Here is a 25,763-nt window from a genome sequence, read left to right as displayed (position 1 = left end):
GTCTCCAAAAAGGGCACTCCTTTCAAAGACAATTGCACACACACACACACACACACACACACACACACACACACACACACACACACACACTCACTGTTTGCAGGATTCAAACCCCTACCTAACTATGTTATGATACTAGAGAGAGACGCACTAACACGGCGCGCTATTTGCATTAGTGGCTGGTTTTCCTTTTTCTGCAGTATTTGTAGGATGGTGACATCATCAGACTTTCCAAAGAGGAATGTACCTCCTTTACTGAGTTTTCCCAGTCACCAAAAAGGGAACACCTCTCAAAGGAAACTGCACACATACACCCCCCACCCCCACACACACACTTTGCAGGATTCAAACCCCTGCCTAACTATGTTATGATACTGGAAAGAGACGCATTAACATGGCGTGCTATTTGCTTTACTGGCTGGTTTCCCTTCTCCTGCTGTATTTATAGGATGGTGACATCATCAGACTGGACATGGTGATGTGTGTACACTTTGTTTTATGCCATTCCAGGAATGGTCCATGTGGGTCAGCAGGTGCCAACAGCTTGAACATGACCTCAGTATCCTTACCTTGTGTGATCTATCTGTGGACACATTGACATTCCGTCATATGTCAACACATATTTATGCACAGCTTCTTGGTTTTGTGGATACTACATGTATCTGGGATGTTGATAAAGGGGTATTCAAAGTCTATGTGACACATGTGTAGATGTGTTCATTGATGTATGTCCTGGGTGGCTGCCTTGCAAACAGTCTAGCATGTTTGGGAACCATGATCCGCACATGAACATACCACAGTTGGTAGGGTTGTGTGTGTGTCAGCTTCCGATAGCTCTGTTTATGACTGTAACCATGATGGACTCCATGACCTTGCAGATCAGACCTCATAGGCGTACTGGACTTGACTTCCCATGGTGTGTTGTGCACCAACACTTGTGGGGAGTGCCAATTGTAGCTATGACACATTCAACGGTTCCACATCCTGTGTAGGGGGTGCGGCTCACCTGACTAGTCAGGTGCATTATCTGTTTGTTCTGTAGTTTGTGCATGACACATATTGGGAATCAATGTATTCCACCTGCTGCCATGCTTTTGGCAGTGGGGGTAGCTGCTCATCCATTCTACATGTGATATCTCCTGGTATGATGATGTGGACTATTGTTAGTGGGGGATGGGTATGCACATATGGGCCTGTCTGTCATGATGTCGGCATTGACACTCAGGTACAGTTGGCCCTGACTCAGGACATATATGGGTGTACATTGATATTTATGACATAGCTGAAGGAGGTGTCATGATTCAGTCTGGACTCCTTCTCAGCTCCTCTTTACAAAACACTAACGAACATGAGCACTAATCCCTGTTATACTCTTTCACACGCTTAACACCCTACTGATCCTTTGTGATCAGGCTACAGAGTATGTCATGATAATATCCTGGCATGTCCAGGGGTCGGTTTTGTGTGTACTCTTCAGTCCAGCTGGTGGATATTGTGATATTGACACAATGTCACATCTGCCTCATGTACACAGACTCCTCCCGACAAACTCAGATATATGTGTGAGATGCACCTATATAGACATACAGGGAGCTGAACTCTCTCGACCCATGACTGGCACAGTCTGTCAGGTGGTGAAGGTAACCACACACACCACATATCAGTCTCACATATCCTCTAGCAACAGCACTCAAACCACATTAGCACACATTGACATACTCAGATGCTGTAAATGTACTTTACCTAAGCAGCAGATACCTCCAAAGCAGACTCACACACACCTGCTACCCCACTACAATACCCACATATCACTAAGTTCACAATGTCAGTGTGCCACACAGTCACTGTCCTTTGGGCTAAACAACACACCTAATACACTTGTAAAAGGCGACACTTATGTTCAGACACACTGACGTACCACTCACCAGCCCTGACAAGGGAATAGTCACTTTGTGCTGTCTGTTGGGTGCCAGGATCTGCCGCATAACACAGGCAATCAGGTCACTCTAAAGCAAGTACAAGACTGGCACCATCATTGTCCATGCTGGTGTGTGTAACCTCAGACGTTACTCCCTGGACCACATGACATGATACATGGAGGTACACTCTGATCATGTAGCCCAGGCCAGTATGACCCTGACCTTGTCTAGCATCTTACACCCACCAATTATGATGTCACAGTATATGGACCCACATATCACATTTAACAGTTGGCTAACAAATTTGTTTCATTCGTAGGGGATACAGTGTCTGTCAGCGTATGATGACATGCTCAACATGCCACGTAGCTTCACTATGGACAGCTTGCACCTGTCACCCTTGGACTTTGGTACGCTGGCTAAGGCTCTTGCTACCACCAGAGTGCCTTTTTTAAGCAGGGCTCAGAAGACAAACCCACCTCCATAGACATTACAGGTTCAATGAAACTAAGGGTAATGCTGCTCAACAACAGTTGTGTTAACCTCATATTGTGACCACTCAGGACTCTCCTCAGTATGGAGGAGAGCAATATCTGTGCACTGACAGATACCTGGTTCAGGCTCGCTTATGCACACCAGCACTACCAGGTTATGTTTCATACCATGCTGTCTGACAACAAGACTTGGAACAGACAACACAACTAGGGGGAGTATCCATATACATGACAGATACACACACCTCCATGTTAGTAGCACTGCACAAAGCATCACAGACCATACATATACAACTACCATTGTGCAATACTGCCTTTGTTTGTTGCCTGCTACAGAACGTACTCCCAAACTCAGAAACCACACTCGGCTTTTGTGGGAGCTATGGAGAATATGAAGGTCTCCACAGACACCATTATATTGTGTGACTTCATATACACACATATTGACTGGGGATACTACTCAAGCCCCAACAACCTCACCCAACAGTCACTACAGTTTGTGGACTCATATGCTTTGGCACAACCAGTCAGCACAGCCACAAGGGGGAATACATATTGGACCTGCTCATCACCAACATGGGGACTCTATGTTCCACACCAGCGATATACCCCTCATTGGTAAGGTCAGAACATACATGTATCTCACAGGACATGCATATACCCTCCACACACCCATCCTGGGTAATCTTGGTGAACTTCTCATGTGCCAACATCTCACTTCACCGAAGCAAGGTGGTATCCTTCAGAGATCCTGAGACAGTGGCATATACGGCTCACACTGCTGCATCCTTTACATACACATTCTATGGACACCTAGTGGACTGCATGGATTGTGCTATCCCAAATAACAACAAGACCCACTACTACAATGGCAGGGGACCTGTCTGGAAGACCCCAGCCATTAATAAGCTGTACAACGTCAGGAGGACGCTACTACATGATAGAGCACAATCCCAGACTGGGAAGGCATCTGTGATCTGTACTAGCAGACAGCTACAATCACTCATGGACTTTTCTAAGGGCCGCTTCTACCAGACAATTGCACCTGATACGTAGGACTATCACACGGTCTTCTTCAGTTATGTCAGGAACCTGGGTGGACACTCACTGATATGCTGTGAGTTACTGCATACTGACTAAACCTACCCTGAACCCACTGCCATTGCCTACATCCTGGCAAACAGGTTCAGTGCAGATGTCTCCCACCCATCCCCCCTAAGGAGCAACTATCCATCCCAACAGAGTATAACCTCCCTGACATCACACAGTAACAGGTGAGTGCTGCCCTCCCCACAGCGTACATCGCAGTATCAGTGTGACCAGATGGTGTCCCAGCCTGCATCATACACGAGCATCATGACAAACGCAACCCTCACATTACATCACTGTTCAATATCGGAGTTACCACAGGATATGTACCCAAGGAATGGCGTACTACAACAGTGGTCCCACTCCACAGAGTTGGTGCCACAATGGACCACAGACAATATTGCCTTATAAACCTATGTAGCCTGTTCTGCAAAGCTATGGAGCATATTGTCATAGGACTCCTACACATAGACATCGAGAACTTACAGACACTGTGTCATACTCATTTCAGCATTGTTGTGGGCAGATCTTGCCTCTTGAACCTGTAGGTATTCTTTAAATGGCTAACAGGTCCATCGACATAGGGACGGCTATCCACACAACCTACCTGAACCTTGCAAAACCATTCAACACAATAACCCACTGGGCCATTATGCGTAGGCTCACCAGCGTCAATTTGGACACATATCTCACACAATGGATTGATACCTAGATCAGAGATAGCACCCACATGGTCAGGATTGCAGGTGCCATGTCTGACTATACACCAGTTACACATGGCATCCCACACCTTGGTCCTGGGATCTCTCTTGTTCAGTATATATTTGTCTTACGTACAGGCTATCACAGGGGGAATATGGCTGAACATGTTTGCACTTGACTGCAAACTGGGTGCCATGATCAACTCTCCAGCTGCCGCATGCATACTCAATCAGGGTCTCACAGAGATGGATGACTGGTGCCTGAGCCATAGTCATCCCCTTTGGGAGTAACAACATGCCCACACATTACCACATAGGTAGTACTCCATTACATACGGTAGGAGTTGTTAGGGGTTTGGGGACATCACTTGTTCATACTGTCGCCTTTAACATTCACGTTGCCAAAGTGGTTGGACACACCTTCTATGTGTGCCACCTTATCCCATATGGTTTCACATCTAGATCGAGTGAGGTCATTGTGCCCCTATACTCATCACATCCATGCTTGGTTACAATGCCACATTTGGGGTGTACCTTACCTGACACCTGCAGCAACTGTACTGGGCACGGACGGTCCTCACCAAGCAGATCTAGGGACTCACACAGATGCTCTGCATAGTTCAGATGCAGTAACTCCAGCTCTACTCAGTTGCTTACCACCTACTCAGATATGATGTGTGCCTGTTGTTTACAGCTATACCCAAACCATAATTACTGGACATGCTCCACCTCAGGATATCCAACTCCCTTGGAGCTACACACTGCAGGGACCTATACCTCAGCACAGATGTTAATAGGACATTGTGGAGGGACAGATTCTTATCCCAGAGGCTCCACTCACTACAGAATGTAATCCCAGTTTCACATAGGCAGAGCCACCCACTGACCACCTACTGGAGACATCTTGATGACTGTATGGGTGATTGTATATTTACCCCTGGGATATCTTCTGTGTCCCTGCTAGACAGAGGCACACTAGCATGAACGTATATGGGCTATCTTGTGTGACCTACTATTCACACACACAGTGTAGTAATCTGACAGGGTTGCGAATGCCAAACACACTCTGGCTAGACTTGTACATGCCCTAATGCAGATAGCCTAGTATCGACCTCTGAACCTATGCTAATGTTCAAGATGCACAATGTTTATTGCTGATACTGTTTGCAGGTCTTTATCATCTTTGCTTTACCAGTTTCCATGAAGAAATTCAGTATCTGCAGAACATATTTGTTTATGACAGGGTTTCACTATATTATAGATGTGTCTGTTGTCATATAACTGTGTGCACAGGGCGGATTGCTGTATAGTGACAGGTTCCTGGGTTAACACATGCAACTGCCAGATATGCGTGGCCCACTGCTGTACTCAGACATGGCCTAAGTGTGTGAGCATGCCCAGTTCTGACATTCCATGTTTTGTTGCCTGACATTTGTCTCATTTATTCAAATGTGTGAGCATGCCCAGTGTGACCCTTCAGTATGTTGCTATCTGAGGTCCACTACATTTGCTGATGTGTGCGAACATGACCAATATTAACATTTATTCTGTGTGTGTTGGAAGTCAGGTTCTGTTCTCACTGCAGGACTCACCTTTGTGTCATAACTCAAAAGGATTATGCTGTGCCTGCAGGGTTTCCATGGAATACTTTGCATGGACTTATCAACATTCCGTCATACAGGTGGACCACTGCAACACTGTTATGGTTTAGTGGTTCAGTACTTTGGCTATAGTGCACAGTATCCTGGGTTCGAGGCCCATCACTGCTTTATATTTTCATACTGAGCAGACCAGACTGCTTAAGGGCCTGTTAAGCAAATATGAGCATGTTAGCTTTTGTTCAGCTATGCCCTACTTAGACCAGGCTTGTCCAACATTGCTCAATATTCACCAACATTGCTGGACGTTGCCCAATATTACTGAACATTGACCACAGTTGTGCTAGTTAGTGTGTGCGATTTTGTTTGCATATGCTACATGATGGTAATTGCTGTTTAGCACTGCTTTATATTGCTTAACACATGGCATTCATGCCTTAGGTGGTGCTGCAGGGCTTCCTATGTCAGATGCACATACTACACTCCCTGCACATGTTTGGAAGCAGGTAGTGTCAACTTAGGCATCCCTTTTACTTTATGTGCGAGTCGGAGAGGGGTATCATTTCCATAGTTCCTACTGAGCCAATGTATGTGCTATGCATTGCCTCTTTGCCAAGGCCAAAGCATACTGGGCACGCCTCCTTCTGCCTAATGGGGCAGGCTCAGGTTGTTCCTCCTCCGAGTCACACTCTGCCTGTGATGGCCTTGGCAATGGTGGGGGGCGGTTTGGCCCAGGCCTATGCTGGTCCTGCTGCAGCTGTTTTCGCAGGATTATATTATGTAGCATAGCACATACCATGACAATTTGGGTACATGTAGTTGGTGAGTACTGCAAGGCTCCACCAGATGTGTCCAGGCACCGGAACCGTGACTTGAGCAGCCCAAACACACGCTCTATTACATTACGTGTTTGTGTGTGTGCCTCATTATGGCGTTCCTGTTCAGGTGTGTGTGCGTTTCTGATGGGTGTCATCAGCCACGGCTCCAGTGCATAGCCAGCATCCCCCACTAGGTGACCATGTGGGATGTCCCCATTGGCAAATGTCTGGTACAGCTGCGTCAGATGCCAGATACGGGAATCATGGTAGCTTGCAGGGCAGCCTGCACACACATTCAGTATTATGCCCTGGGCATCACACATGACCTGGCAGTTGATGGAGGGGAAGCCCTTGCGGTTGAAGTAGACCCTACCCCGCTCACCGGCTGGTGCTTTGATGCGTATGTGCGTGCAGTCTATTGCACCCACTACCTCAGGGTATTCCGCTATTTGCTGGAAGAGACGCATATTGCTGGCCAATACCTCACGGGAATTGGAGAAATATACATGATCACCGACATGTGCTGACATGGCATCCAGGAACTGGTGTAGTACCCTGGATGCTGATGCCTGTGATATCCCCATCATATCACCAGTTGGTCTCTGGAAGGTACCTGTTGCTAATATTCTTAGACCAACACATACCTTGGTTTCCACTGGGATGGGTTCCCCTCTGTTGGTTCTGTGTGTGAGGCGTGGCCTGCACAGCTCAACAATTTGCTGCAGGAGGTCTCTGTCCACTCTATAGTTCTCCACTATCTCCAGCTCATGTAGCCCCTGGTAGATTACCTTGGGCCTTACACTCTTCTCCGTCTCCTCACTGTGGGTTGTCCAGCAGCATTTCCATTGTCACCACCCTCAGCATGTTGCATATGTCGCCTTATAACAGCAATGGCAGCCCCTAACATTTCTTTGTCTCAGTAAAGCTTTTTCAGTTTTCACTTCTATTAGCTTACTGCAGTGTCTGTTGTGAGAAACATAATGGACTGTTGTTGGCAGAGTTTTAAGTGCTAGGCTGGGCTGGGCTAGTGTACTGCCTGTGTAATTGCCTGATTCTAATTGTTTTCACCTGCTAGCTCTGCTAGCACTCCCTGGTAGCTTCCTACTATTTGTTGTGCTTCCTTTTTCCTTTCTGTTTCCTCAGGGGGGAGCGCCGTGCACACAAGCGCAAACACGCGCACAGCAGCTAACATGCGCACACACATGCTTACACGGATTAAAACTTGCTTATTCGGGTTAAACCGCATGCACACCAGCGCAAACGTGCTTACAACTCTTTAAACAGCCTTATACATGCTTACTCCGGCTTAAACGTGCGCACTCACGCTTACACATGTGCACTCTGTCTTACTCGGGTTTACAGGCGCGCACACACGTGCATGCACGCTCAGCGAGAAACTTAGGTGTTATCCATGGTATACACCTTCCATTTCTTGGCTTTCCCTAGCCTACCTGTTGACACACCTCTTTCCATGATGTCTAAGTGACAGCGGACACATGCCACTCTGCTCCAATGAGCTTCACTTCTTTCATACATACCCCCCTCGTGATGTCACCTATCTTCTACTCTGTTACTCCCCATATCCTACTCCTACACTCCACTGACTGTGCTCATTTGCTATGTAAACTAGCGATTCACTATCCTAACACTCATTTACATAGGATTGCCTACTAATGCTTGGTTACATGTCTTAGACTTAGCTTCCCCCCTTAGCAACCTCTACTCGGTGGCCATCTTGTCTTCAGCCTGCCATTCCCTTGCATTGTACATTACCACTTTCAATAAAATCCACATTTGTGGGTTTTAATTTGTAGTATTCTGGTTTTAGAGCACAGCCCGTTTGCGCAGCGCTGCGCTTAAACATCGAAAATCGGCGAAAAAAAATTATTTTTATTTTAATTTTGCATCAGGGAACATTTCCAATGGCCGTATATTTGGCCATTGGCGTGCTTCCTGCACTGGATGCAACCTTTATTTGGAGCTGTCACGGCTCCGTTTTGCTATTTGCAGAACGGTACTCAGTTGTCAACTGAGTACATTTCTGCAAATAACACTGCTCTTACTCGAACAGGTTCGGGTTTCCTGAATCGCAAATCTACCTCATTTGCATGCCTTTCGCCTGCAATTGAGGTGATTTGCATGTCCCAGCCCTGTCCGTGTAAGAGCCGTTTTAGGAGCTCTCTTACACACCCCTACAGGCTGTTCCTGGATCGCTCGTCGGACATGATGGCTGCATGGAGTCTTACTCTACTCTTAGACTTCGTGCAAGCCATCGTGAATCCGGCCCACTGTCAGTACATCTCTAGCATTTTTACTTCTTTCTTTCATTGGTAACTTTTGTAATATCCAAGGAGTTTTTAGTTGTTCTGCAATAGCTGTTCGTGTTTCTGTGTTTTTTTATTCTGTACTCATTGTATATTTTATTAGATTAAATTATGCCTTCAACATTCTCATACTTGTCTTGTACAAATACTTTCTGAATTTGCTTTGTAAGGATCACAGCTGCTATGTCATTCTGTCTGGAATCTAGCTGCAGCATGGCTATTATTTTAATGTTGGTCCATCCATAGCTATTTTCTTGAGCATTTCCGAACCTTATTTCCTGTTTACAGCTCTATTCCTAGGTAGATTCTGCGCTGACACCTTTCTTAGTGCCATAATTTTCTCAGACATTTTGGGTATAAATTTTGTAAGCTGTTGCAGCATTCCAAGCAAATTTTTAATACTTGCTTGTCTTCTGGCCTTGGCATCTGCACTATTGCTTTTACTTTTTCTGCATCAAGATTAAGTCCTTTTGACGGTTGTTTTACATTTACTCTTGTTTAGTTTGAATTTAAGTTGCTCAACTCTATAAATTGATTTCTTGTCATGCTCTTGTCTTGCTTGACCCCACACTAAAAGATCATCAGTCTGATGCAGGTGAATTGTCAAACATGTCTTAAGAAGCTGCAACTTTATAGTGGTGTTGCAAATGTGCAGTACTCAGAGCTTTGTTCATATCGATTTATCTGTCAGAAACTGATTAGAATTTGCATTTGGCTGATCTTTCTTTAGAACGTTAATCATACTATTCACCCAGTCTGTTTGTTCTAACTGATCCTTAGTGAGACCTAACATTTTCATTCACTTTAGCACCTTTTCTTTTCTACTTTGAAAACTAACAGTACTTTCTTAGGAGCTCCTATCTCTGGCATGGCAATAGGATTTATTTTTATATTATAATTTTTGGCAAACTTCCTAAACCTGTTAGTAAATCAACATGTCCCTGCAGAATATAATTGCACTTGCTATGTTCAGTATTTGAGGATGTTCTTCATGTTTCGCTGTTACAGTCCTGACTTGTGGGATTTCCTGCTGTGGAAGCCCTTGGAAAGCCCAACTACCAGAGTAAAAGTCTCCCTCCTCCTAAGCAGGACACCCTTTCCTTCATCAATATGCTTGGGTATAAAGGGAGCCAGCCGACACTGTTACATCAGTCTCTTCTTGGCGTCAGAGCCTGAAGCAGTGTTTGTGTGTCAGATGGTCCACACCAGAGAGAAGTCTTCTTAAGCTAAGTACACCGTTGGGGAACTCTTTTTTTTTTTTTTTTTTTTTTTTGCTTTACCTCATGTCAGATAAGGTTAACAGTTGTCTTCGCTGTGGTAAGCAAATCCCATACCAAGACTTTCATACTTTGTGTTTCACCTGTCTAGGCCCAAATCACCATGTCCCTAGTTGTCATTTTTGTACCCATTTTGATTCTAGGACTGTCAGCGTAGGGACAAAATCTTTATCTAGGCATCTTAGTTTGCAATATTTTGTGCATCATTCAGTGGCATACACCGGACATCCCAAGGTTGAGCTCCCTAAACATAAGAAAGACACAACAAAAAGATCCAGGCTTAGAGCCTTGAACGACAACCATTCATTGTTAGCCAGTACCCCAAGGCTTGTTATTATTGAGGAAGGCAAGGTGCTTTCACAGGCCCCTTCTGTGACTGAGGTGGTGGCACAGGCCTCTGTCGAGACCCTTACAGAGTCTGACATGCTGTCAGGTCCCTCAAGTTCTACACAGGCCTTGGCTTTCAGTTTGCCTTTTGGGTCCAGAGTTGCTCAGCAGACCTTGGCTTCTGACAAGTGATCTTGTACTGGTTATGTTCCTGCAAGGTGTCAGCCTGCATGAGTTTTATCTTACAAAGATGTAGAACAGTGTGTGTGCTGTATCTTTAAGAAGCATTTCCAAGTGTGGCACGTGCATATAAATAGCGAGCATGTGCAGGCAGCAGTGCCATTTTGAGAGAGCAACCCGAGTGTAAAGATGTATGAGTGTGGTAGTCAGTCTGTTTATAAGTTTATGTAAGTTTAAGTTACTAAGCCTCAATCCTGATGTGTTTGCATTTAATAAAGCTGCTTGAACAGAACCCACAACTGTTTGCCTGTTTTATCCTGACCAGACGAGGGACGTGGTGTCAGAACTGGGATTCAGGAGACTGTTTCTTCAAGCCAGGAGGTGCAGTGCTAACAGCGAAGGCATGGGGAAACAGACTGGGTGTAAAGAACAGGGCAGAACATAACTACGGGTAACCAAAACTTGCACAAATGATTTATTTTATAAAAGAAATAATACGGAGCAATCAAAGGGCACAGAACACATTAGAAGTCAAATGAATAGCACAAAAACATATTATTAATCAAACAAAAGGCACAAAATGCATTATTGATTAAACGAGATGTTCGGAATTATGATAGTTGATAAAATTATCAGAAAAATTCATAAGGGGTTCAGATTTGCCTTGGAGTTGCAAAATGAGCATGTTTAGAATAAATTGAGCACAAGAAAAGTACAATAAGCATGGAAAACAGTTAAATGAGCATAATGAATGTAATAAAAGTGCAAAAAGGGGCGAATTAAGTATAAGAAAGCAAGGCGACTGCATGTTTTGGCAAACAACTGTATTTTGGGCATGAGCTACTATTTTGCATTGACCAAAGCTATTCAAAGTATAACTAAAATTGTTCAAAGTATCTCAAGGTGTGTAAAGTGTTTACAGTGTGTGCTTTATTACTGTGCATTTATTTCGAAGAGTTTACTGTGTGCAAAGTGCAACTATTTCGTAAAGTACAGTCAGAATACAGCCATTTTGAAAAGTTTCTTGTGCTGTGTGCATTTATTCGCAGAGTGCCACAATTTCAGAGTGCGTGTTACACTGTGCAGAGTCATTTAGCAAATTGTAGCCATTTTGGAAAAGTTTCAGTGTACTGTATACAGTTTATTCGCAAAGTGCAATCATTTTGAAATGTTTCTTACTCTGAGCTTTTTCTGCCCAGTTTATTTGCAAAGTGCAGTCCTTTTGAAATGTTTCTTACACTGAGAAGAGGTGGTTTTGCAAAGTACAGTGATTTCAAAAGTGTTCTTGTGCCACAAAGACTTATTTCACAAATTATTTCACAAAGTTCAGTTGTTTAGAGGCTTGTTGTGCTATTGGCATGAATTTCTGGCAATAAGTATATGTGTGGATGTTCATATGTAATTGGAAAAGCCTTCACTAGTGTGTGTTAATATGGCAGAGGCATTTCTCAGACCAAGTCTGCTTGTATTTGATCATAATAGTGCAGAGAATTGAAGAGTATTTGAGCAGGAATACAATATTTTCATACAAGCAGCTTTTTCTGACAAAGATGCACATACTAAGGCATTCATTTTGCTTATCCTAGCAGGGTCAGGGGCCATTGAAAGAGAACATTCATTTGTGTGTGCACCAGCAGTATATGCAGGAGAGAGGGAAAACTGTAATATTGTTGTACCAGCTGAATCAAGGGAGGACCCTGAGTGCTTGAAACATAAATTTGGAGAAAAAGTTCAGTCGTAACCAGGCTAAAAAACTTCTCAAAAACTGACTACAACTTTCTAAGGGAGGGTATCAGTAGCTCCACACCACCGCACACCTCAGAGGAGATGCAGACAAATATGCTGAACAATATGCCAGTGCAGTATACAAGCACCTGTACAACTGCATGGACTCAGCCATACCCAACAGAACTAAAACTGCCTCCTCAAGGAAGCACAAACCTGTGTGGTGGACATCCTCTATCAACAGGCTTTACAACAAAAGTAAGAAACTGTTGTCCAAGGGTAAAAAGGCACAAATTCCTAATTGGAAAAACTCCCTCCTTAGCCTCAACAAGCAAATTAGATCACTAATGAAAACCTCCATGAATCAAAACTAGCCTCCGAAACAAAGGCTAACCACAAAGCCTTTTTCAGTTACGTCAGAAACCTCCATGGCAAAGCCCAGGTTTGTTCCGAATTAGTTCTTAATAGTGCCAGTTACACTGATCCTGGTGACTTTGCCAACCTGCCAGCAGATAGGTTCAGTGCAAACTTCACCCCCTGTCTCCCCCAATGGCCCATTCAGTATCCCCGATACTTGCCCCACACCTCACATCTCCATTGATCACGTGTTAAAGGCCCTATCCAAGGCAATGAACACAGCTTCCATGGGACCTGATAGTATCTCAGGCTGTATTCTGCAACATCTCCATCAACAACTAGCCTCACCATTGAACACTCTATTCAACCATAGCCTAAGTACAGGCTTCATTCTAGCAGATTGGAGACCTGCCATTGTCATCCCTTTGCACAAAGATGGTGCCACTACTGACCCTGGTAACTATCACCCCATTAGCTTGACAAGTCTTATCTGTAAGGCCATGGAGCTTATTATTATTATGGGCCTCATAAACAAGGACATAGGCAATCTGCAAGCACTTGACCCCACCCAGTTCGGATTCATCAAGGGTAGATCTTGCCTGCTGAACTTAGTTTACTTTTTTTGAGACTGTCATCAAGGCACTGGATGAGGGAAAGTCAGTACACACAGCTTACTTTGACTTGGCCAAAGCCTTTGACACAATCCCCCACTCGGGCATCATCGAAAAGATAACAGAACTTGGTGTAAATCCCTATCTCATCAGGTGGGTGACCAGCTGGCTCACTGATAGGACCCACAAGGTCAAAATAGGTGCCACTGCCTCCTCTAGCAGACCTGTCACTAGTGGTGTCCCCCAGGGATCTGTCCTGGGGCCCCTATTGTTTGGCATCTACTTCTCAGAAGTCCAGGCAAAGACAAAAGGTCTGTGGCTGACCAAGTTTGTGGGCAACTGTAAGTTAGGTGCTGTCATTGACTCTCCAAATGATGTTAACGTACTTCAATGACTGGTGCCAAAGTCATGGCCTTAAGTTAAATGGAAAAAAATGTATTATCATACCATTTGGCAAAAACACAACCCCTGCTGATTACCACATTAGCGGCAACCCCCTAAGCACACAACCTGTGGTGAGAGACCTGGGTTCACAAGTTGACAACAGTCTCACATTTGACCATCATGTAGCAGCAGTGGTTAGAAAAGCCTTTTACTTGGTTCATCTCCTAAGTAAAGTAATTGCATCCAGAAAAATGGAGGTTATTATCTCTCTGTATTCCTCCCTCACTAGGCCAATAATTGAGTACAATGCCCCGTTTGGTATGTACCTCTCCAAACACCTGCACCAACTGGAAAAACCACAGAAATACCTCACAAAGAGAATCCATGGCCTCCAACACCTGTCCTATGTGGACAGGCTCAAATCACTGTCACTCTACTCTGTATTGTACAGATTGCTCAGAGGTGACCTGTGTCTAGCCTACAAGGCAATCTCAGACCCTGCTCTACTAGAGATGCTCCATATCTGTAAGTCCAACTCCTCGTGTAGTACTCGATGAAAAGGCTTAAATCTAATATGTGACATTAACAAAACCTGCTGGAGAGACAGGTTTGTCTCCCAGAGGCTGCCCCGTCTCTGGAATAGGCTCTCCATACACGTCAAGCAAAGTACATCACTGAGCCTCTTCAAGCGCAACCTTGATGAGTGGATGGGCAACCACAGATTTGTCCCAGGGGTTTCACCTGTGTCCCTCATCGACAGGGGCGGCAGGTGTTGATTGTGGTTTCTTTTCTGGGGATAAACTTTTGGCTAGACTTGTAAGGGCCCCAGAGCCATTAGCCTAGTAATCTGCTATGATCCTATATGCAACCCCCCAGACAAATGTTACATTAGAGAGGCACTTATTTTATACAAGAGACCAAAGCCAGAAGAAACTTTTGCAGCTTACATTACTGAGTTGATAAGCAAGGCTAAAACCTGCAGGTTTGGTGATTTGAAAGATAAGTTGATAAAGGACAGGTTTGTGTGTGGTGTTAATAATGCTGCAGTGAGACAGATTTTGCTTCATGACAGTGATTTAACGTTGAGCAAAGCTGTTGAAATTTGTCAAATCCATGAGCTCACAGAAAAGCACACAAGTTTGCTTGCATGTGATAAAAGCATGGTTTCAGCCAGCTCCATAGCAAATGTAGGTAGCATGCAACACGTGGCTAGCAGAAGCAGGCCTGAGCACATGGCAGCTGCAGCCCCTGCGAGTTCTCCAGTGTAGTCCCATAGCTTTCCAGCAAGTTCTAAGACTAGCTCAGTAAAACAGACTTTCTCAGTGCAGTACAGGAGTGAGTCAGCAAAACCCAAGTCAAGTTTTATGACCAGCTGTCGTAATTGTGGTACCAGTCTAAAAGAGAAAATTTTTAGCATTTGGTCAGCAATGTCACAAGTGTAAAAAATGGAATAGTTTTTAAAAGTTTTGCAAATCAAGAAAACCTCACTCAGTTATAAAGAATGGTCACTTAAAAAGCAAGTTGATCATGTAGAAAGCTGCATCCCTACTTTCTGTGTAGATGGTGTATCAGTGGTTGGTGAAAAGATTAATGCCGTGGATTTGTTGGCAAGGAATTAAGTGTTTGTACTGTCCTGATCAATAGTAAACCCACGGATCTCAAAGTAGACACTGGTTCGGAGTGTAATGTTATGTCAGCAGAAACATTTGCTAAGGTGAGAGCTGGTGAGCAACTTAATTTGGTTAATTGTGCAAAGCTTGTTGCTAACGGAGGTGAAGAAATTCAGACTGAAGGCTTAGTAGTGCTTTCATGCTATTCGGCTGGAAAAAGTTACAGCTTGCAATTCTATGTAGTCCAAAGACCTGTGCAGTCATTGCTGGGTCTCAGAGACAGTTTGACAATAAAACTGCTTTCTTTTACCAAAGAAGTCCATCATGTTAGCACATTTCCTAGTTTCAGTTTCACCGATGCTGTTTTCTCAGCGTATGCTGATGTTTTTGATGACAAGTTGGGCACACTTCCAGTTGTGTACTCCATGAAAGTAGACCCAGAGGTCAGTCCAGTGGTCAGACCAGCAAGGAGAGTTCCGATAGCTATGCAGAACAAAGTCAAGGGCCAGCTGGATAAAATGGTGCAGCAAGGTGTAATTTGTCCAGTCTCAGAACCAATTGAATGGGTATCTTCCATGGTAGCTGCTCATAAAAAGAGGTCAGATGAAATCAGAATATGCATTGATCCAAGAGACTTGAACAAAGCATTAAAGAGACCTCATCATCCTATGCATGCAGTTGAGGAAATCGCAGACCTGATGCCAAATGCCACTGTTTTTTCTGTCCTGGATGCAAAAAGTTCATTTTGGCAAGTGATGCTTGATCACAAATCTTCACTACTGAGTACATTCAGTGCTCCCATTTGGTAGATATAGATTTCTAAGGATGCCTTTTGGAATAAATTCTGCAAGTGAAGTTTTTCAGCATGTAGTGGAGCAGATTTTTTTGGGGTTGTCCATGTGGCATAATAGTAGTTGATTTATTGGTTGGAGGCAATGGTGAAGCAGAGCATGACAGAAACCTCAAGAAAGTTCTAGACAGAGAACGTGAAGTGAACTTGAAGCTCAATCCTCTGAAGTGTAAATTCAGACTACCAGAACTCACAAATGTAGGTTATTTATTCACTAGTACTGGCTTACAGCCTGATTCATCCAAGCAAGCAGCCATTCTTGAGATGCCAGCCTTGGACAATGTCCAAGCCCTACAGCATTTCTTTGGCATGGTCAACTATTTGGACAAGTTCATACCTGACTTCAGTGAGTTGACGAGAGCTGACACACAAGAATATCACATGGTTATGGTTGGAGCAACACCAGAGAGCATTTGATGACCTCAAGCAAAAATTTCCACCCCACCTACATTAAGATACTATGATGTCGATAAACCAGTAATTCTTTCCTGTGATGCTTCAAAGTTTAGTCTTGCTGCAGTTAGTCTTCAAGAAGGCAGGCCAGTAGCCTATACGTCTCCAACTCTTACGCATACTGAAATGCATGCAGTATATTCAAATTAAGAAAGAGCTTTTGACAATTTTGTTCGCAAGTTCAAAGTTCCGTGATTATATTTATGGCTGAGCTATTCAGATTGAGACCGATCATCAACCTCTAGTCACTATTTTAAAGAAGCCTATGCATACCACTCCAGGAAGATTGCAAAGAATGATGCTCATATTACAAAAGTACACCTTCAAAATGGTCTACACAAAAGGCAAACTTCTTTATCTGGCTGATACCTTATCCCAGTCTCCCAGAAGTATAACCGAACAGCTTGATGCAGAGAATTTTGACTTTGATGTCATGGAAGTGCATGATTTTTCTACAAAGAGACTTGATGAGGTGGGATATCATGCAAAGACTGAGCCAGTATTGCAAAAGCCCAACTACTTCATTCATGTTGGATGGCCGTCAAAGCAATCTTGTTTACCACCTGAAGTGCAACCTTATTTTCCTTATAAAGATGAGATGTTGATGGAAGATGGTATTATTTTCAAAGGTCATAAAGTTGTCATTCCTACTTCCTTACAACATGAATACATCCAGATTTTACATTGTGGCCACCCAGTTTTGATTTTACCAAAAGAAGGGCAAGAGGACAAGTATTTTGGCCTTCTTTGTCAAAAGACATTGATAAAGTACTTTCATCTTGTTCAGTGTGCAATAGTTCTAAAACACATTTGCAAAAAGAGCCACTTCATCTAAGCCATATTCTTGAACTACCTTGGTCAACAGTAGCCACTCACATATTCGAGTGGAACAATCAGCATTACTTAGTGTTAGTAGACTCTTATTCGAACTGTTTTGAGATCGATTTGCTACCTAACTTAATGTCCATTACTGTTATTACCAAGGTGAACTGTCATTTCTCAGTCCAGGGCAGTCCACATAAACTTATCTCTGACAATAGTACCCAGTTTACCAGTTAATTGTTTCAGAAATTTGCAAAAAAGTGGGACTTTGTTCATATTACTAGTAGTCCAGAATACCCACAGTCAAATGGCCTGGCTGAGCGTGCACTACAGAAAGGTGAAAGATTGCCTACCAAAGACATTCTGGAAGCTGCTATTTGGTCATCTGTGCATACCTTTACCAAGTACTACCACATCAGCCTTCTCCAAGTCTAGAGCAGGATTTGCCACTGCCATCTTGCAGGGCATCCTCTCGTCTCTATAATCTACTTTTCACCCTCTTCTTTGGAAACTATTCCACAAGTCAGGACTGCACCAGTAAAACATGAAGAACATAGTGCAGTTGTGTACAGTTACCATAAATGTAGATGTTCAGTTGTTGCAGTCTTCTTTCCCTCCCTTCATCCCCCTTTTTGCCTACAGTAGAAGTCTGATTCTATTTTCTTTACTATCCAGAGGACCCCCTGAGTGTTTACCCTGCAGGCCCCTTTTTTATTTTTGTCCCTTGCTTATGCTTCATCCTGGGGGCTCCTACCTTCTAAGGGGCAAGAAAAAACTGATGTATTTGCATCAGGGAAAGGCATCTACCAATTTTGGGAGGAGGGAGATTTTTAATCTGGTAGTCGAGCCAGCCAAGGGCTTCCACAAAAGGAAATCCCACAAGTCAGGACTGCAACAGCTAATACACTTGAACATCTACATTTATGGTAAGTGTACACAACTGTAGTTTTCTTTGATTGCATGACTGATTCTGTATTGATGGATTCCTTGCATACCTCTCAACTGTCCAGATATTCACAGAATGCCCAGATTTTTGCTTCATATGTTTTGTATGCTCATCATAAAATTTTGGTTTTATGACAAATTATTAGCAAATCATATCTGAAACCTCACATAAAAGACTCCAAATCCTCCCTCCTGTCTTTGCATCTCTAAAATCGACAGGCCCCAAAAAAAGAATGTGGTGCCACACTGCTTTTTCCAAACACCTACAATATAGTTCCCTGTACTAATTCTATTCCTCAATTCTCTAACGCCAAAATTGTAATATCTTTTCTAAACATGAATACCTATAAAAAAACAATGTATCATACTTCTATACATTCCCCCTGCTAACAACATACCCCATCTAGAAGAGAAACTGGCCTGGATCTCAAACAACATTAAAAATGAAACTAACATCTTAGGTGACATAATTATTAATTGGCAAGACCTCTGCTCTGACTTCCCTTCATCTAATATTAGTCTATTTAATTTTACTCAGCTTATCACCTCTCCATCTAGACCCAACAGAAACAAAGATAGGGGTCCATTCTAGACTGGATTCTGATCTCTAGTCCCACTAAAATTTCCTTTGCTGGTACTCTACCCAACACACTTAGTGATCACCTCCCTGCCTTTATTCTTCTTAAGGCCTTCCCCTTGCAAGTCAACATCAACATAAACAAATAAGAAATCTAACTAATTTTAACCCATTTGTCTTCAGTGACATACTGAAAAACATTAACTGGCATGTGCTAAAAATCCTCCTCCTAGACGAGGCTGTTGAATACTTCAGCTCAAAATTTCTTGACATTTTAAATATACTTTGTCAAAACAGGATCAAAACAAACTATGCCATCTGGCTGAGTAAGCCCACCAAGCAACTCATGACAGCTAGGGACAGAGCTTGGAGAAAATGGCAAAAAATAAAAATAAAAACTCCCCAGACTTGTTAAAATGTAGACAACTTCATAATCAGGTAAAAAGACTAGTCAAAAAGACAAAAAAAAAGAACATTATCTAGAACTCCAAACCAATTACACGCAAAACCCCAAGAAATTCCGAAATTCTATGACATCACTGCCAAATCCTGACTGCAAGAACAGCCTATGTCCACATCCTGACAAAGCTTCTCATGAAATAGCCATTCTCTTTAACTCATATTTATCAGTACTATATCAGGTCTTACTGCTAATTTTCCCCCAGCTCACTGCAACTTAGACACAGCAGTACTGTCCCATTCTTCATACAACACCACTACCCACTCTCCACCTAGCTTCTCTTTCACTCCTATACCTATCACTACAATAAAAAGACTACTTCTGAGCTGTAATGTTCCTGACAACCTACTCTTTGAATACCTTGAAATGGCATCTGATACTATTGCCTACCCCGTTAGTGTACTTTTTAACAGATCCATCCAGGAATCTTACATTCCTGTAAAAGGCATTTATTCTTCCTCTACACAAAGGTGGCAACACCACCAATAGTTAAATATCCAGCCTATTGCTTTTCTCTCTTGTATCTCGTAAGATCTTGGGAAAATTTATACACATTCAACTTCTAAACTTTCTACTTCACAACTAAGTCCTTTCTCCCACACGACATGGCTTTAGGCCAGGCCATGGCTCTACAACTGCCCTTGTATCCTTCATGGACACCTTTCTCCCACACGACATGGCTTTGGGCCAGGCCATGTCTCTACAACTGCCCTTGTATCCTTCATGGACACAGTAAACAGAGCCTGAGACACTGGTAAAATTGTATTCTCCCTATGTCTAGATCTTTCAAAAGCCTTCGATACAGTCTCGTATCCTCTACTTCTAACATAACTTTCTAAACTCAGCATCTCCCCTCCCTCACTCAGTTGGTTCTGTAGTTGCTTAACAAATAGACAACATGCTACTAAATGGCAACACTCCCTTTCTCCATGCCTTAACACATCCACTGGGGTTCCCCAAGGCTGTGTACGAGGACCACTTCTATTCAACATTTTCATCAATAACTTTCACTCCTTACTTTGTCAAGAATCTCTTATACAATAGGCAGATGACTCAACTGTGATGTACTCTGCTAACTCCATATCTGAACTTCAACAAATAACTCAAAACGCCTTTACCTCTACTGAAACCTGGATGTACAATAACCATCTATCCCTCAACCCTAACAAAACCAAACTCATACTATTCACACCTAAGAAAACAATGACCCTAAACAAGGCACAGTTCACTATACACTTCCAAAAATAACACAACAATCAAGGTTGTTACCCATACAAAACTACTAGAAGTAATCTTAGATAAACATCTGAAATTCAAGTTACATATACATAGTAGTATCAGGAAAACTCACCAAAAACCAGGAATCCTCTGTAGGCATAAACAGTTCCTTAGCCCCTCTGCAAAACATGCACTTGCTTCAACCTACCTATTACCCTCTCTCATATATAGTGTTCCTCTACTTACTAATATCCAATCCTCTCTAAAATCCAAACTTGAGACTTGTTATAACAAAATCGCCAAGTTAGCAACTAATGCCAAACACTCCAGTCATCACTGTACTGCCCTACACACACTGAACTGGCTTGAACTCTCACATTACCTGTCCTATTTACAATTAATTATCTTCAAACCATTGGACTGCCCAGCTCTTACTTCAATATTTCGTCACTGCCATCGACAAAGGCCTCTAAGATCCAAGAATCAGCACCTTCTCAAGGTAGAAAAGTCAACGCTGCCAATCGGCCAGCTACTATTCTCCTTCTCGGTAGCCAGACAGTGGAATGCCCTACCATTAGCTGTAAGAACTACTCAGAAAAGTGCTTATTTGAAAACTTCTCTACAGCAACACCAATTTACTTTATGGCACTACACTTATACCGAGTCGTCACCCTTCAATATCTAATTGCATAGCTTACTGCTATTATTGCTTGTTTGTAAAAAACCTCTCTACCCTAATGCCAGATGCATTTCCAATGTATAATTGTTTATCTTCTGTTAGTTTGTATACTACCATCAATTCAACTAAATATTAACTACATTTACTAATGTTATATCTTTACTTGACATTGTTACTGCATGTGTTTACTTATGCTGTATTTACATGTGACATTTTATTGTATGTTCATGTTATTGTGGAGCTTTTCTCCCCAGGCCTCCACTGAAAATGGACTGTTTTTGTCCCAGTGGACCATCCCGGTAAACAAATACAAATAAATAAAATAAACAAACAAATAAATGTAAACATTTTGCCAGGGTTTGTTTCCAATTAGTTCAGCTGGCTTGCAGCCATGGATCCCATTTCATTGTATCATATGCAGTTCTGTATCCTTTTATTTAAATTTTTGTGTTTTGTGAATAAACTGCATCCATTGTCACCATGTCCCAATTATTGTGCTTGTCTCCATATTCTTGTATTGTCTACTGTTTCACCAGATGGACAGCTTACATCTAACTTTTCTTTATCCTTGTACTTCTGTCATTGACTATCACAACCATACATCTTTACTTTCTCCACCCTGCCCCTGACCTCATCTGCTGTTACTTTTTTTAATCCTTCATCATGCATAGGTCCACAGTAAAGTACTAGTCTAGTTGCTGTTTTGGGCCATTTTAAGCCTAGCCAGTTTCCCTCAAAGGTGAGACTCAAACCCTGTACATTGTGTCTGTAAGGTGAACCCCTCAACCATTATCCCAACCTCCAACCATATTGGTAAATACCTGCAAGGAACTGATGTGGAGAGAGTGGGCAGAATGTTACTGAGCACCAAGAAATATCTTGCTTTCAGCTGCTGTTGATTAATATGGGTATACGTTATGTTTTAATGTACATATTATTTCTTTTTGTATTTTTGCTTGATAGAATTGTGCCTGTTACCAGATAAACCTGGAAGCTTCAGGAAAGAGTGCATGAAGAAACCCTTAGGACAGAATACTCATGAAGTGGAAGTCGATGCAGCTACATTATGTAAAACAAACAGTGAGTGCTGTCCTGGGGGCCAGAAAGATATCTGTGGTGGAACTCCATTAAGTGCTCTGGAAGGTATAATTGAAACACTGTTACTATCACATCATTTTCATATACTTATACTTATTGTTTTGTTTCTTTTGTTTAAAAATGCATTTGCTTTCCTGAACCATGACTGTTTTCTAGTATATCCTTTAATAGAAAAAGTCAAAAAGACTTCAGGGTTATAAAATAATGAATAGACTAATCTCAGAATGCTGAGGTTAGATAGTGTGTAAGTAAAAACAACTGTGCATAAGATCAAAATTAAAAATATTCCTATTAGCAAATTGTAGCCTACCGATAGCAAGTCATATGCACAATAGTAAAGTATTGTATGTGGGAGATAAACAAGAGTGGCACAAATTGTTAAACTAAGAAGCAGGATAATTCTTGATAAAAAAATAGTATCCAGAGCTATAAAAAGTAACAATGTGCGCTACAAAAAGTGCAGTTGAATGAGTCTTTCTTTCCTGTAAAAACAGACGCTTGTAGAACACACTCCCTTACTGGCATTTAGGTAGTAATGCCCTGCCACCTTTCCTTTGGCAGTCTACCAAAGTTCAGAGTCCCTCCCACTGCCTGTTTGTGGATGTGGTAGACCAATCACCTGGCAGTACAGGGACTGCCTTACAGACACACAGGCAGGACCCTTTCAGTTTTCTAAGGTCCAGCAAGAAAAGAAGAAAATGCAAGCTTTGTGAACACCTGCTTTTTTAAACCAAAACACACACACACACACACACACACACACACACACACACACACACACACACACACACACACACACACACACACACACACACACACACACACACACACACACACACACACACACCAATAAAGGCTGCTAAGCAAAACTCAGTGGTAACTCCAACACCAAACTGTGTATATTTAAAAAAGGGGAATGGAGGATATTGCTAGTAAGGCAGTGTGTTCTGTGAACATCTACTCTTACAGGTAAGTAGGACTTATGCAACTGTACTATGTTAAAGAAACACACTGCCTTACTGGCTTTTAGGTAGATTTCTAAAGCTAACCCACCCTGGGAGGAGGATGGATGAAGGTCCAGGAGCCCTTGGAGATTGATCCTAGTGAAGCCTGCTCTGCATTTAGAAAAGGCATCCAGCTTGTAGTGTTTTGTAAAGGTATGGCAGAGGACCAGAGGATATTGGGAGGGGGAGGATTTGGTATAATGGGTAAGGTGTTTGATTCAGAGACACAAGTTACAGGGTTTGATTCTCAAAAAATAAATTGGCTAGGCTTAAACTGTCCCAGAAGACTAGCTAGCCAAGTACTTAGCTTTGAACCTATGAACCAGTATGTTAAATGAAGAGGAAAAGGACCTGGTAGAATGTGTCTTTACCTTGCCTGGATTTGCTTTTCCATGGCAAAAAAAACAATACTAGAGGACAACCAATGAGCAGTGGTTTTCGTAGAGACAGGTTGACCTTTCTTTACCCCTGTGTAGGAAATAAAAAGCCTTTCAGTCTTCCTGAAGGGTTTTGTTCTGTCAAGGTAGTACCTGAGCTGCTGATGCACATCCAAAGGTATACACTGTCCTATCTTCCTTATTCTTAAAGGGATGTTAATGTCAAGGGCTGTTCTCATTTAGGCACCACTTTGAAAACCAGTGAGTAAATCTAGAGTGTGAGGAAGGCTGTGGTAATTGCCCTTGTCCAATATCATTAGAAAGGAGAACCAAGATTGCCTGGGCCAACAGAGGGTCACCACAATGATCTTTGGCATTGCTTTCTGAACCTTCAGAAGTAACTTGTGAATCAGTGGAAAGGGTGGAAACACATACAAGAACATTCATATCGAAGGGAATGAGAATGCATATGTCCTCTTGAGTATGGCTGGAACAGAATTTCTCCAGCTGTCTGTTTTGAAAGTAGGCAAACATATCTATTTAATACACTTCAGGACTTGATCCTGGAACACCACTGCCTTGAGCTACCACTCATGAGTGTCGGCCCAGGATCTGCTTAGTGTGTTTGCCACAGGCCAGCTGGTTGTATGATGGCCTGAAGAGTCAGATAGTGCTGTAAAACTAGCTTGCAGGCTGTAATTGCCAACAAGCACAGACGGTATGACCTTGTACCCACTTGTTTGTTGATGTACCACATCACTGTGGTATTGTCTGTAACCACAAGAAGAGTACCCAGAGTCCATAGGTAGTGAAGGACTTTCAGTGTTTGGATCACTGCCACCTAGAAGCTGTAGTTATATTGGCCATTTTGGGTCAATTCTAAACTCCTTGATCTGTCTCTCTTAAAATGCTACAATTCTCTTTTTGCGCGGTTTTGCGCACTGAGCAGCATTGGGCAGCGCCGCCTAAACAGGTTTAAACTATTCCAGGCTCCACAAAGTCTGCTCTTCACTTTTTCCCTTAGAACTGTTCAAACTCTCAAAGTAATCACTCTATTCTCTTTCTAAAGCCCTGCACTTGCTCAGCTCTTATAAGGAAACACTAACTAACTAAAGCACTACACCCTCCTTGACTTCTCATAAGTATTAGGCTCCCGACTGGTCCTTCCTGATCAAGTGAAAAATCAGTTCCTTCCCTAATCTGATCAGTAAAAACAGTTCCCTATACTAATCTGGTATGTCCAAGGGTCAGTTTCAAGGTTACTCTCCAGTCCAGCTGGTGAATCTGGGAATTTTGAGACAATGTTACAATTGCCTTATGTACACAGACAACCCTCTCCTCCTTCCAACAAACTCTAATACATGTGAGAGATGCAGTTACACAGCCAAACTGGAGGCAGAGCTCTCTCAACCCAAGACTGGCACAGTCAGTCAGGAGGAAAAGGTAACCACCCACACCACAAATCCAGTCTCACACAGACCTATTGCATCTGCATACCCAACACATAAACACACAAAAACATACTTGGAGGTTCTAAATAAAAATCTGCCTAAACAGCAAAGACCTCCTAAGCAGATATCCAAGCAACAGCCACCCCACCCCTCAACAATACCCACGAACCACATATCTCACAAAATCAGTGTGCCTCACAGTCACAGCCCTTAAGGCCAAACAGCACACCGAATAGACTTGTTATAGGGGACTCTATTGTCCGGCACACTCACGTCCCGCTCACCAGACTGAACAAGGAGAAGGTCACTGTAATCTGCCTGTCAGGTGCCAGGATCCACCACATAACGCAAGCACACAGGTCACTCCAAAGCAAGTACAAATATGGCTCCGTCATTGTCCATGCTGGTGTGAATG

At 42.8% G+C, this 25,763-nt stretch overlaps 1 protein-coding gene across 2 annotated transcripts in view; it reads left to right on the top strand.

Annotated features, from left to right (window-relative positions):
• Positions 1-25,763, top strand: part of GSDME (gasdermin E) — a 1,102,496-nt gene that overhangs the window by 770,274 nt on the left and 306,459 nt on the right. For both annotated transcript variants that reach the window (XM_044067553.1, XM_044067554.1), the window contains one exon: positions 22,382-22,561. In XM_044067553.1, the coding sequence (XP_043923488.1) occupies positions 22,382-22,561 (180 nt within the window). The remainder of the gene's footprint in view (positions 1-22,381; positions 22,562-25,763) is intronic.

Source organism: Protopterus annectens, chromosome 3.part1 (genome assembly GCF_019279795.1).
Source record: "Protopterus annectens isolate FY-2018-M chromosome 3.part1, PAN1.0, whole genome shotgun sequence".
Taxonomy (NCBI): Eukaryota; Metazoa; Chordata; order Ceratodontiformes; family Protopteridae; genus Protopterus; species Protopterus annectens.
This window is presented reverse-complemented; position numbering and strand designations above follow the sequence as displayed.